This window comes from Fulmarus glacialis, unplaced genomic scaffold, assembly GCF_000690835.1.
Source record: "Fulmarus glacialis isolate BGI_N327 unplaced genomic scaffold, ASM69083v1 scaffold3640, whole genome shotgun sequence".
Lineage (NCBI taxonomy): Eukaryota > Metazoa > Chordata > Aves > Procellariiformes > Procellariidae > Fulmarus > Fulmarus glacialis.
Genome location: NW_009188180.1, coordinates 44317 through 56841, shown reverse-complemented (window position 1 = coordinate 56841; position 12525 = coordinate 44317). Strand labels below are relative to the sequence as shown.

The window sequence follows — 12525 nt, the reverse complement described above, 5'->3', positions numbered from 1 at the left end:
GAGCCTGAAGGCAGTTGTGCCTTATCTCCATGTTGCAGATTTCTGTTGACAAAAGTCAGAACAGGATTCAGTGGAGGACGAAGGATTTAACTCAGGCCGTGTGTATCAAAACCTCTCTTGATGAGTATAGACCCTGCCATTGGTTTGAGCCTGCCCAGGTGAGCTGCTTGAAGATCCTTGCAAATTATTGCAGTCTCCATCACTGGTGATTTGAACTGGCCTCACTTATTACATGGCTGTCATGGGGTTAGACTAGATCTTCTGTGTAGACAAGATCCTGCTTACCCGTAGATAACATAGGGAGTAGAAAAAGAATAAAGTGTCAATCTAAAAAACGGCATTTTCCCTGTACAACTAGGAAATATTTTTTTTTTTAAACTTGAATGTTTAATTCTAAGCTTACTGTGTTGTCTTTTATATTCACAGGCATATTTTGAAAACGATAATTCTGGGCCAGATGCTCTCCTTGTTTATCTGTGGGACTGCTGTTACAAGCCAGTACCTCGCAGAACAATACCAAGTGAATACTCCAATGTTTCAAAGTTTTATCAACTATTCTTTGCTTCTTCTAGTTTATACAACAATGCTGGCATTTAGGACTGGTATGTGAAATATGGGATAGGAAATTCTGATTCATCATTTTTTTTCTCTTCTACATTTTCCTTTCAGATTTTGAAACTGAAGAACTTACTCAATACTCATGCTAGTTTTTAAAGTTCCAGCTGAAATTTCTGCCTTGTAATAACACATGGAAATTAATTTCACAGGTTAAATGTGCATTTAATTTGATTTCATTTCATATCTGTTTAAAATTATGTGTTCTCTGGTTTCAAGTCCTATGTTGTATTAGGGAAAATAGGCTTTGTTGTAACAAGCTTCTTTACCAGAGGCTGTTTAATGTTCCTCTTACTCTTATAATTTACTCTTTAAACAACTCTAGTCTTGTGGGTTTTTTCATCATGTGGAAGAATTTCGGTGCTTTTCATCATTTGCATTGTCTCCTCCCAGGCTGCATTTTGCTGTTAGTATCTTTCTTAAGCAGGGGCAACCTGCTTAAGTATTATTTATGCTTCTAAAAAGCAAGATTCCTGTGCAACATTTGGTTGGAAAGGAACACATATTGATTGCTGCTTTCTTCTAAACAGGCAGTGACAGTCTTTGGCAAATTTTGAAACAGCGGTGGTGGAAGTATATTTTTTTGGGACTGGCTGACGTTGAAGCCAATTACATGATTGTAAAAGCCTACCAATACACAACCCTCACAAGTGTGCAGGTAAGGACTGATCTGTCTTTTTGAACTGTTGCTTTTATTACAGTTTTGGACCGGTTTCTGAAATGAAATTCATAGGACAGACATGGAAGCTATTTAAGCCTGAAAAAGCTTCCAATATCTATTTTCTCTCTGCAGTACAGAGAAGAGCATCCTGCATCATGAATAACATTTCCAGGAAGCAGATAAAATTGGCTGGTATTACCCAGTGCCAGCTCTTGAGTTGAACTCTAATTATTTTGACAGAAAGCACTTCTAAGAGTTTGCTGACAGCCACTCAGGTTTTTCTCCTGACACAAAATAAAGATTTAGGACCAGATAACACTCGCTCAGCACAGGTTCGTGCTGATAAGAGCGAGGTAGATCTCTTGCCTAGTCCTAGAAGCTGCAGGAGGCGTTGTGAGATGTAATGACGCATGTGAGGACATACTGGTAGTTAGCGGTGTTGCTGACCATGCATGAGTCCCTATGGCTTTTGGATGTGGCACTTCAGTTCAGGCCCCTTTCTGGAAGAGATGGAAGGGAGGTCAGCGTGCTAGGCTCCTCAACTGACAGCAAACATCCTCTGCGATGCCAGTGTTTGGTGCTGCATCGCTGTCCTAGGACAAAGCTTGTGTTCTGAAATAGCTCTACGAGCAGGAGGGCTAAGGCTGGGGTTTCTTTGTCACCCTACACAGACATAAGCTGCTGGAAGAGTTGGTGCCTTCCTCCTGCCTCCAGCTGCATGCTCCTGAGCTTGCACGGCCAAATCTCTTGAGCAAACTGGCTCAGGGCACTGGGCAAAGTCAGAGTAAACCTTGTCTTTTGCTGGGCTATTGGTGAGCCGTGACGGGCCCCCAAGTTAGCTACTCGTGGGGCTCCACAACTGCTGCTGCTGCTGGAACAAGGGAGAGCATGGTGCAAGAGCAAGGAGTGAGTGTGTCCGGGGCCGTGCCATGGTGGATTTGTGGCTGGGGTCATGGCCCCACTTACCTGAATAAAAAAATAACGTACCATACACAATTGGCTGTTAGTTGGAAAGGAGTGTTTAGGTGTCAGTGTTTTACAGAGTCAAAATAAAAAGAGTTAATATTTAAAATAATTGCCTGTAAAGCAATAAACTCCTGTGATCTGGGCTCCCTTTAGAGAACTGCAGTAACTTTTCCTTGCACTACTTAAAGACCAGTAACCTGTGCCTGATGGATTATTATTGTCACGTTTCCACTTTGTACTTACGTGTTAGGACTTATTAGGCCTTTAATTCCCTTACAAATAAAGCCTAAGAAATCAAAGCTTTAAGAGTGACCCGTTTCAAGATCAAGTTAAGCTGGTAATTAAGACACTGTTTGATCATATACTTTACAGCTGAAAAAGCCAGGACTTTGATCCAAGTTCTCAGAAGTAATAAAGCTATTCCTATAATTTCTTTCATAGAAATTAAGAAGGAGTAGATACAGTAGGTTGTACTGTCCGGTTGCCAAACTCGAGCAGTTCCTGAACTTTCTTCCCATGTGGTAATCTTCAGACTGGTGCTTCTTTCAGTGTCAGTTCAGTAATTGCGAATTTGTTGTAACTGCCTGTTGCAGTAAGGTTTCTTATACATTCTCTGAAATCACCAGTTTCTCACTACTGTCAGAAATGAGATACAGGACAAAAAAAAAGGGCCTGTGATTCGCTCCAGTGCAAGGCATTTGCTATCTGTCAGTAGCAAGCAGTTCTGCAGTTATATCAGAACCTGTGGTTCGGAGCACCCAGCCTGGTAGCCTGCCTGCGGTACTGGCTGTGAGTGGATGCCCAGGGAGCATAAAAGCAACGCAGGAGTATATGGCACCTTCCTGAATACAGGGTAATCGCTGTTAAAATGCTGGCTGGCTGGAGCTTCAGCTCAGCCCTATGAAACTTATCTTCAAAGGCAAGTTTTCTCAGCTCAGCAAGGAATTTCCATGTATTTTCTCACACATGCACACAAAAGCAGAACTGATTTTCCTTTAGTTATCAAATACCAGCACTGCACGGAAGGGGTTGGGAGATTTTTAAGGAGATAACATTGGGATGGCAGCTCTCATTTCTCCGTAAATAAAGAAAACGTCTTTGGTCCACAACTGAACTCTTTCTGTTCAGCTGTGGCTGAGGCAGTGTCAGGGAGACTTCTTGCTGCCAGTGTCCTTCTGTCTTGTGGCAGGACTTGACTGTACTGCTGTTTGACCACGTATTTCATAGCAAAAACCAAGCAGCATAGCTGTGGTTTCATGTTGTTAACGCGTTATTGGACACAATTAGCATTTGCTCTGTATATTGAGTGGAGGCATTTTATAGGCAGCTATTGACAGAATATCAGCTGATGGAGGAGTGTTAGCCTGAACAGGAGAAAATGCAGGATGAGCCCCTGGGGCTCAGCGGGAGGCTGCCCGAAGGGAGCCGTGCGGGGAAGCGAGCAGGATGAGCTGTTGAGCTGTCTTGCTCACACAGCTGTCTGGAGCTGGCAATTATAAGCAAACCAATGACCTCCAACAGTCTATGATCATTTATTAACCATGTGTTAAAACATCTTTTAATAATTTACTCACCCTACCTTTAAAACCTTCCTTTAAACAGTGTGGCCAAAGGCTGGCTTGAGTCAAAACATTTGTAAATCAAATGAACAGGTTATCTGGCTTTTTCCCTTGTAAAAATACAGATTAGTATTGAATAAGATGAGAGTTTGCCGAGGCTCAGCTGGCAATAGTAATCAGTACTTTTGTAAATGTCATAAAACCTGAATAAAGAAACTTTATTCTTTTAAATGGTTCCATTGACACAATTCATTACAATGTTACATCTGCTTTGCACCTCTCTGATCTTGATCATGTACAGAAGAGAGCATTTTCCACCGAAGAGCTCTGTAATGTAGTAGATGAAGGGAAGGCAAGATCCAGTAGTTGGAAATCAGATTTCTTCTGTCTGTAATTGAGGTTAATTGTCCTCTGGAACAGATTACCAGGACGTGTTCTTCATCATTTGGTGCCTGTATGTCCTGGCTGTATGTCCTCTAACCAGGATGCTGTAGCTCTACAGTGTGTTACTGGTCTGGATGCAGCAATTCCCCATCTGCCATTACTGAAAGAGCTTGTGGCTCATTATCTACTATTCCCTTACATCCTAATTAAGATTTTTTTTTTTTTTAAAGGGTTTTTGTTCCACTCTTTCTGTCTGGGTTGAAAAACTGCTTGGGAGGTTGGAAAGCTACATGGTAACATCTCAATAAATGGGGAAGTGAAAGCTTACATGTTAATAGAAGAGATGTCCCCTACCAGGGGGGTAAAATTTTTGCTTTCTAATTTTTGTAATATTTCTTAGTTTCCGTGATTGCAACTTCACACCAGAGGGATCAAATACATTTCCATACTCAGGACAGAACTGGTTCAGACCAAAGGTGGAAAAACAGAGTTATGAGAGCTAAATTGTACATTTTGCAGAAACAGATAAATGATCCTTGTTTGATGCTAAGCAAAACAGTAGAATTCAGAGGAAATGTTAGAAAGGTTTTTTTGAGCCTAGACAAAAGGTAAGATAGAGAAAAAGGCCTGGGACTAGATAGAAACTCACAGTATGATACTATTCCGATAGAGCAGAGTTGTATTGAAATACGTAGTATCACGCATTAGGATTTGTGTGGCTCTAATGTCTCCTAATACAGCCTAGGCGAGTGCTTTTGCACGGACTTCTCAAACTGGACAAGCTGGAGGCAATCCCAGGAACAAAGGCAAATGGAGGGTTTAGAGAGCACCGTTAGGATTTAATCTGTAATAACTCCCCTTAATGCTGTGCTGTTAAGACTTTAATACGTGTAGTTATGAACAAGTAAAACCAAACTTGCCGTGAAAGTCTTACGAGTTCGGTTAAAACCCTTGGGGACGTTGGCTGAACTAGCGGAAGCCAGCCCAGCAGAAGACTGCTGTGGTGCCCTGAGGCAGGCAGAAGTTAGCAATGAACATTAAGGACTAAGGGCTCTTGCCTTGGTTGTAATGATTATGCCCCAGTCCAATTGACCTGGACCTAATACTTCATAGTGACTTCAAGAGGCCAGGTTTTAAGTACTGACATTTAAGAGTAATTTATGAGCAGTCTTTGGAAGGCTGACTATATGTTCCACTGTAGACTGTTCCCTTATATATTCTCATGGCACTCTACTGAGGCAGGTCAGAAAATGCGCCTCTTTTTTCCCCAGACGAATTCAGAAACAAAGTCTTATCTTGTTGAATTGAATATTAAACCAATAATGATTAGCTCCATGTACTTGGTATTACTTGGTTATTCTGGAACATTATGACCATCTTATGCTGCAGTGTATTTTTCTGTATTAAGTACACAGCTAACTCTTGATTTTTTTCCTGTAATAAAGGAGAATGGGTAGGAGATGGGTGGGTCTAACAAGGCAAAGATAGGTGAGATTTTAGGAACACACAGAGAGGGAATAATGAAGAAAGGAAAGAGAAGTCAGTGTCACTGCTTGCCATGGAGTGCAGACATCCTTAAACCATAGCTATTAAGTCTGCTTGGGATAGTGTCTGCAAACACATCCAAAGTGCTTCAAAACTCCAGCTGCCTTGTGTGTCTCTGCTGCTGTGGCATGGGTGAAATAGAGCGGGTTACCCGCTTCTGAGTGAGTGAGAGTCGGCTCTAGCAGAGTCATGAAAATGCATTGGTGGGTTGCATGTGATTTTGTGGGAAGTTGGAAGATTGGGAAGGTGACTTCAGGAAGGCTGTTCTTCATTTGTGTCTTCCTTCTGCCAATTTTGCATGTGGCTTCCAGCTCATGGTTTTTTGTTTTTTTTTTTTTCAGTAAGTTCCACTTGGGGAAAATAAAATCAAAACCAAAACTGCAGGGTCAGATACTTGCCCTATTCACTTTGATGTAAAATCAGATCACGTGTATCCTTTAGTAGTTTCAGATTTTTACTTTGTGTACATGGAGCCCTAAATTCTAATTACAGATTTCAGGAGTGAAAAGATGAGCTAGACAAAATCTGCTGGGGAGGAAAGGAAATGTCGGTGAACCGCCTCCTTGTATTGCTGTCATGGGGAGCAAGTGGTTTCAGAGCACCATCCTAGCATTCATTTGTGAAGCTGCAAAGATTGGTTAGCTCCATCGTTAGAAGAGTTTCTAGATCAGTGCCTTCCTACCAGGAGAGAGTGGACTCTCCGCCCCAGCTCCTCCTTCACTTGCAAAATGCTTTTCATGGTAAAATGTGGGTCTGACCCCTCTTTTAAACGAATCCACTGGGGTTGCTTTGCAGTTTTCATTAGCATCTGATAGCATGGAAAGTAAAATCCTGTACATTTGCTTTCAGGATAGTGCAATCCAGTTTTGGGGTGGGTTTCTAATTCAAACCATTTCTCTGTACACACAGCTGCTGGACTGTTTCGGGATTCCTGTGCTGATGGCTTTGTCGTGGTTCATTCTCCGTGCAAGATACAGGCTGATCCATTTTCTTGCTGTTGCCGTCTGTTTGCTGGGTGTAGGAACAATGGTGGGTGCAGACATTTTGGCAGGGAGGCAGGACAGCGAAGGTAAGGAATCCTTTATCGCAGCGGGGAAGAGTGGAGAGACGGTTCCTCTGGTGGGCTAACTTGCAAAGGAGAAAGAGGAGCAAATGCGGGGGGAGTGGATATAGTTTTATTTTAAAAGAGAAGAGGAGAAGACACACTGCTATTTGTATTTCTTGTCCAAGAAGATAGTGGCTGAGGAGACGCTGATTTTGTGGGGAGCTGTGGAATTTCTTTGCTTGTAGGTTTGGATTATTTCTTCCACCTTAAAAGAGAAACACTTGTGTTGAACAGCAGCAAAATTTAAGCTTATCAGACCTGATGAAAGGCCTCATTCTTGAAAGCTCGTTCACTTTTGCTAATCGTGTTAGATGGTCTAATAAAAGATGCTGCCTCTCCCTGCAAACCTTGTCTTGCTTACACTGTATCAGTCTGCTGGCAGCCAGACTTCTCTGATTTGCAGTTTTCTATGAGCACAAATAGCAAATAAAAAGTTCCGTAAGAGCGGGCCGACTTCTCTGCATTATCTTTGGCAGACCCAACAGAAATACTCGACGTATCCCCAAGGCCCACAGGCCACAGCCTGGAAAGCAGGGACTTACGACGGGAGAGCGAGAGGAGACGTGGGCAGGATGCTGGGATTCCTGGGACCTCCGGGAGGGAGGCTGGGCTCTGGGGACCAGGATCCAGCTGGGCGCAGATGAGGACAGGTCTCGTCTTCTCTATGACAGATGCCTAAATCAACCCATATCATAGCAATCTTATTTTGAATAAGAATTCTGAATTTTCAGAGCTAGTGGGTATGAGGCAAGGTAAATTTCAGGGGGAGAGGAATGGGCCGTTGCCTGCATCAAGCAGCATAGGGATAAGCCTGTTTGGCATTATTTTGGGGCCTTGCTGTAGCTAAGACATCAAGGCAAACTGAGGTTTAGCTTTAATGCTATGTGGTACACGTATCTCACTGTCCTGAGAGAGAAAAATCTTTCCCTGAGACTTTAAGACAGTTGTGCTTTATTCGCTGACCTGGGTATCCTTACTGCTGCTTACCTTTGTATTTCAGACGTATTAGTGATTGCCAACTGGTTCAGGGAAGGACATTTTAAATCAATTCAAGGATTTAAACAACAGCAATCCTCTTGCTACTTAGCTGATGCATAACGGCATTTACTTGATGAGTGATTATATCACAGGGAGTCCCATTTGCACAGTATAAATAAATCGCAGCAGGACCCCTGATACCACCCACCCGCAGTGCCCACTTAAGACCTGTCATATTGCTGAAATCAATAGACTGATTTTAGCAAGACTTGAATCAGACGTTACTGCAATAGCAGGGGCAATATTCAGAAAGGCAGAGAGCGTCTCTAACTGGGAATTTTCTTTAGTCCCTACTGTGCCTAAGGTCAGCAGAAGTAGAATTGGACCAGACTATATAGCAGTGGCTTGGTCAGGATGAGATTTAAATGGGGTTTAGCTCGTTCCAGACTGTGCAGGGAGAGGCGAGCAGGTAGCCGAGTCTGTGCTCAGACACCAAGCCCCTCATCTGCACACGCAAGAGATGTTCCCTTTCCCCTTACCCTGGAAGGCGCTAGGAAGACAGAGATGTTAGAGATTAATTTGCTTGTCTTTTTAAGGAAAGTTAAAAAGTGTTTGCAGCATTACCCTTATTGTGGATTAATATTTCTGTACAGGTAGTGACGTGGTGATTGGAGATGTCTTAGTGCTTCTTGGTGCTTCTTTGTATGCCATTTCTAATGTGAGTGAGGAATACATTGTGAAAAATCTGAGCAGAGTGGAGTTTCTAGGAATGGTGGGCTTGTTTGGGACTATTATCAGCGGTCTACAGCTGTAAGGATCTAATATTTATTTTAAAACTAATTAAGAATATTCTACAGATGATTGCTTGTCTACTATGAAATGATGTTGTTGTTACTAAATTAATTCTTTGTTACAACTGCATTTGGCCTATGTGGGAGTCCTTCCACTTGAATTTTATTTTTGTTGCTGATCAGCATCCGTTGTATATCCTTTTTATTTGCACTACTCTTATTACAGCAATTCTAAAGCTGAAATCCTGCAATTGAACATATACGATACTTGGCTGTATTTTTGATTTTGTTGATCTTCATGAGGACACTCAGTATGCTGAGGACTGTTAACAGGAACCTATTTCTTAATGGATTTTCTCTGTAGAAAAGTTTAGGAGATAATTTTTAGCAGGAGGTCTTCCATATTGAACTTCAATTTAAAATGAAGCCATGTATACTCTTATAAATAACCATGTTAAAGTAACAGACCACATGCACTTAAGTCTATCTAATGAATTTTGTGTTCCTCATTTCTCATCATTATAGTTAATAACTTCTTCAAATGGTATATCAAATAAAACAGAATCTCTGAAGGATGAAAAAGCCTGAAAAGAAGGCATAAGAATTAAATAAAAGTGCTCTTGACTTTCAGGCACTTTAATTTTCAAGTCTTTTTTTGTGCTTGTTACGTGTTGGAGTTAGTGTCATTCAATAAAATTTCAAACAAAAAATTAACGGATTATAAATCAAAATGTTTCTTATATATTCTGGTAATTAAATTCTCTGTTTGAATATGCTTTTTTTGTGTTTTTTTTTTTTTTTTTTTTTTACTATATTATATCTTTTCTCTAACTCTAGAGCCATTGTGGAACATAGGGAGATAATGAGAATTCAATGGAACTGGAAAATTGGTATGTGTGTGACAAAATGATGTGCATTTTTACAGAACACTGGAAAATGATAATCATTTAGACTTCAAATGCTGGGGATTTAATTTTCTTTCTCTGGATATTAAGCAGCATTCATATTATATTGTTACAAATTTACTTTCTGCAAACTTTGCAGAAAGAGATAAAGTTTGCAGGATTGAACATTAAAACCTTTGAGCTCAGGTTTTGCATTTTGCATATAGCATGAAACAATTTTTCAAAATAAATTGCAAAAAGTGAAAATTAAATCTGTTTAATCAGAGACGTGTTTGGTGTTGGAACATCACAAGAACATTTTTCTGTTGTCCTTCCTAAATGAAATACTGGGAAAATGGATTTTGTGACACATTTTGATCTCAACAGAACTGTATGTTACTAGGAAATGTGGCCCTAAATTTCTTCAGTCAGCTTTTATGTTGACTAGGAAAGAACAAGAACTTTCTTGTATAGATACAGTAATTTTTGCAATGCAGAGTAGTCTTGAAAAAGAAGTATTTCTGCCATGTTTTTCTTAAAGTCACATTCCGATATCTTTTAGGAGACCTTCAGGATATCAGTGTTCTTTAAAACTGTTATTCCGTGCCTTAGGAGTAAATTGTCATCTTGTTTTACAGCACTACTGTTCACAGTCTTTGCCCTGTGTATGTTTGGGCTGTATAGCTTCATGCCAGTAGTGATTAAAGTTACCAGCGCGACCTCAGTCAACCTGGGTATTCTGACTGCTGATCTCTACAGCCTGTTCTTTGGGCTTTTCATCTTTTTCTATAAGGTAAGTACCTTCATTCTTTCACTATAATTTCAGTTACGTTTTTACTCCAAAATTATAAATAAAGCATAATGTTCTTAGAAGCCCCTGAACAATCGTTTGCACTTGTACATTTCTACAGCTTGTATCGTTCATCGTTGGCAGATGTCAATCAGAAGGACTCATACTTAGTTAATTACATAATATTGCACCATTAGGCAGACAGTGATTTTCAAGCAATTTCACACTTCATGGAATACGTTAGAGTTAATGTTAAGAGATAGTAAATGATTTCCCGAGGTGTTCAAATGGTAGAGTTCTTGCCGTAAGCTCTATGTGGAACTGTACGCTAGATTTGGTTCATCTCTCCAAGCGTCCGAAGAGAAGGTTTGAACCTCCCTGTCCTGAAAGGCATTTGGTGTCTGAGAGAGGAGGAGTTTGGCTTGATTTCCAGAAATTAATATTTTCTTTTAGAAATTTAATCTGTTCATTACCAACATCTTGGGAGAAGAATCAAGCTTCCTTGGTACTACTGCTGAGAAGAGACTAAAGGAACTGAAAAAAATGCAGATAAATATATTATTCTGTATGCTCTCCAAAAGGCAGTTACTTTTATTGCTCTCTAAAATATTTTTGGTAGTGTCTATTCAAGCTAAACAACAATGCTAAGAAAATTTCATTCCACCTTACACTTCTCATCCAGAATCATTTGGGGGAACCTAGCTCATTATAGCAATTGGAGTAATTGAGTCAGTTGCTCGGTGACTGGAAGGGCTTAGTGAGAAGCTTGTGAACTTTGCGTAAGAACTTAATTTGTATTATTCCATGTGGTTGCTTTCTCTTCAGCATTATGAAGAGCCAGAAGCTTTTAGGTCAGATTTGTTTCTGAAAATGAAGGCCAATTTATTTTACGGTACGGAGGTCTGGTAATGATAGGATCCGACTACAGCTAGATTTTCCTTTTCAAGAGTCTCTTAGCTCACTTTCCTCCCTGTTTTGAGTTCCAAAATTTGCTCCAAGCCACAAAGCATCCATTAAAAATGAATGTAGGAAGCAAAGCATACTTACATTCTAACAATTAAAAAAATCCTTTCTAAGTCACTTTCAAACATGTATTTTGGCACCCAGGTAGCTTAACTCAAGAAGTGATTATAAATTTATATTCATAATAGTAAAGAGGAAGACGTAAGCAAGAGCTTTGGAAGAGATATAAATAAACTTCTATTCTTTAGGATTTTTAGCTTATTTTGGGGAGAGGTTTTTCTGGCACCAGATCATCCCATAATTACTAATTGCGGGGTATTCTGGTAGCAAAAAGGAAAAATGAATTAGAGAAGACTTTGGGGTTGTATTGAGAGAGAATTTCAGATATTTATTAAAATAGGAACTTGCATCTGTGGTTAGAAACAATGAAGTAGCAAAAAGGGGAGCAATAATAATGCTGCATCTTTAGTAATCAGAGGATCTGAGATAGCTTAGGAATCAAGAACGGAAAGCACCTGATTTTGACATGGCTTTTAACATAACACTTAGCAGTAGAAAATCTTATTGCCAAGTTAATCATATAGTTTCTTTACCTACGGGGCAAAGAAACCAGGCAGGACATTTCCTGGATTAAAAAGCACTCTGGACACAGGAATCTACAAACAAAAACGCGAGGAATCGCTCTGTATTCCCCATTACCAGATGATATTTCACAGCAAGCCACTGAAGGCTTGGCTGGGCTGCGGAGCGGAGCGAGCCACGGAGAGCTCTGCACCGCTGTGGGCTGAGCCTGCTCTGAAACAGAAGCAGCACAAACATACAGTGGCTACATCCAGGAATTTATGAGGTTTTGACTTGTGCACAGTGTTTTGCTAGTGCACTCAACTTTTCAGCCCCAACCATGTTTGTTTAAGGTGAAATGTGAATTTTGCATACCTATTTTGATGAGCTCTTTTTTTTCTTTTACTCCGTAATGAATCTTTGCTGTGCTTGTTCCTAATGAGCTCATTTTATAGATACCTGTAATCCCTCAAGAGATATCAGAAAAGGTCTCCAAATGCTTTTGTTATATGAACTCCTATGGAAAGGAGTCTACTGCAAATACAGACACTAGATGGAGTTACAGTCCTCCAGTAACATTTCAAGTTGTCTTTAGGCTTGATAGTGAATATGGGGATATACGCTGCACACGTAAGGCTGAAATCAGTGTCTGAAGCAATGAAGTTGCTGCAATATTTGAAATAAAAAAAAAAAAAAAAAAAAAAAAAAACAACCCAGAAAAAA

The 12525-nt window shown here is 40.3% G+C and overlaps 1 protein-coding gene across 1 annotated transcript in view; it reads left to right on the top strand.

Moving 5' to 3' along the window:
* Positions 1–398: 398 nt before the first annotated feature.
* The window catches only part of SLC35F2 (solute carrier family 35, member F2), a gene marked incomplete at its 5' end in the record, with an annotated part of 14086 nt that continues 1959 nt past the window's right edge, over positions 399–12525 (top strand). The window contains 6 exons of the mRNA XM_009577525.1: positions 399–602; positions 1146–1273; positions 6640–6799; positions 8467–8623; positions 9442–9494; positions 10127–10281. Of these exons, the coding sequence (XP_009575820.1) occupies positions 399–602; positions 1146–1273; positions 6640–6799; positions 8467–8623; positions 9442–9494; positions 10127–10281 (857 nt within the window). The remainder of the gene's footprint in view (positions 603–1145; positions 1274–6639; positions 6800–8466; positions 8624–9441; positions 9495–10126; positions 10282–12525) is intronic.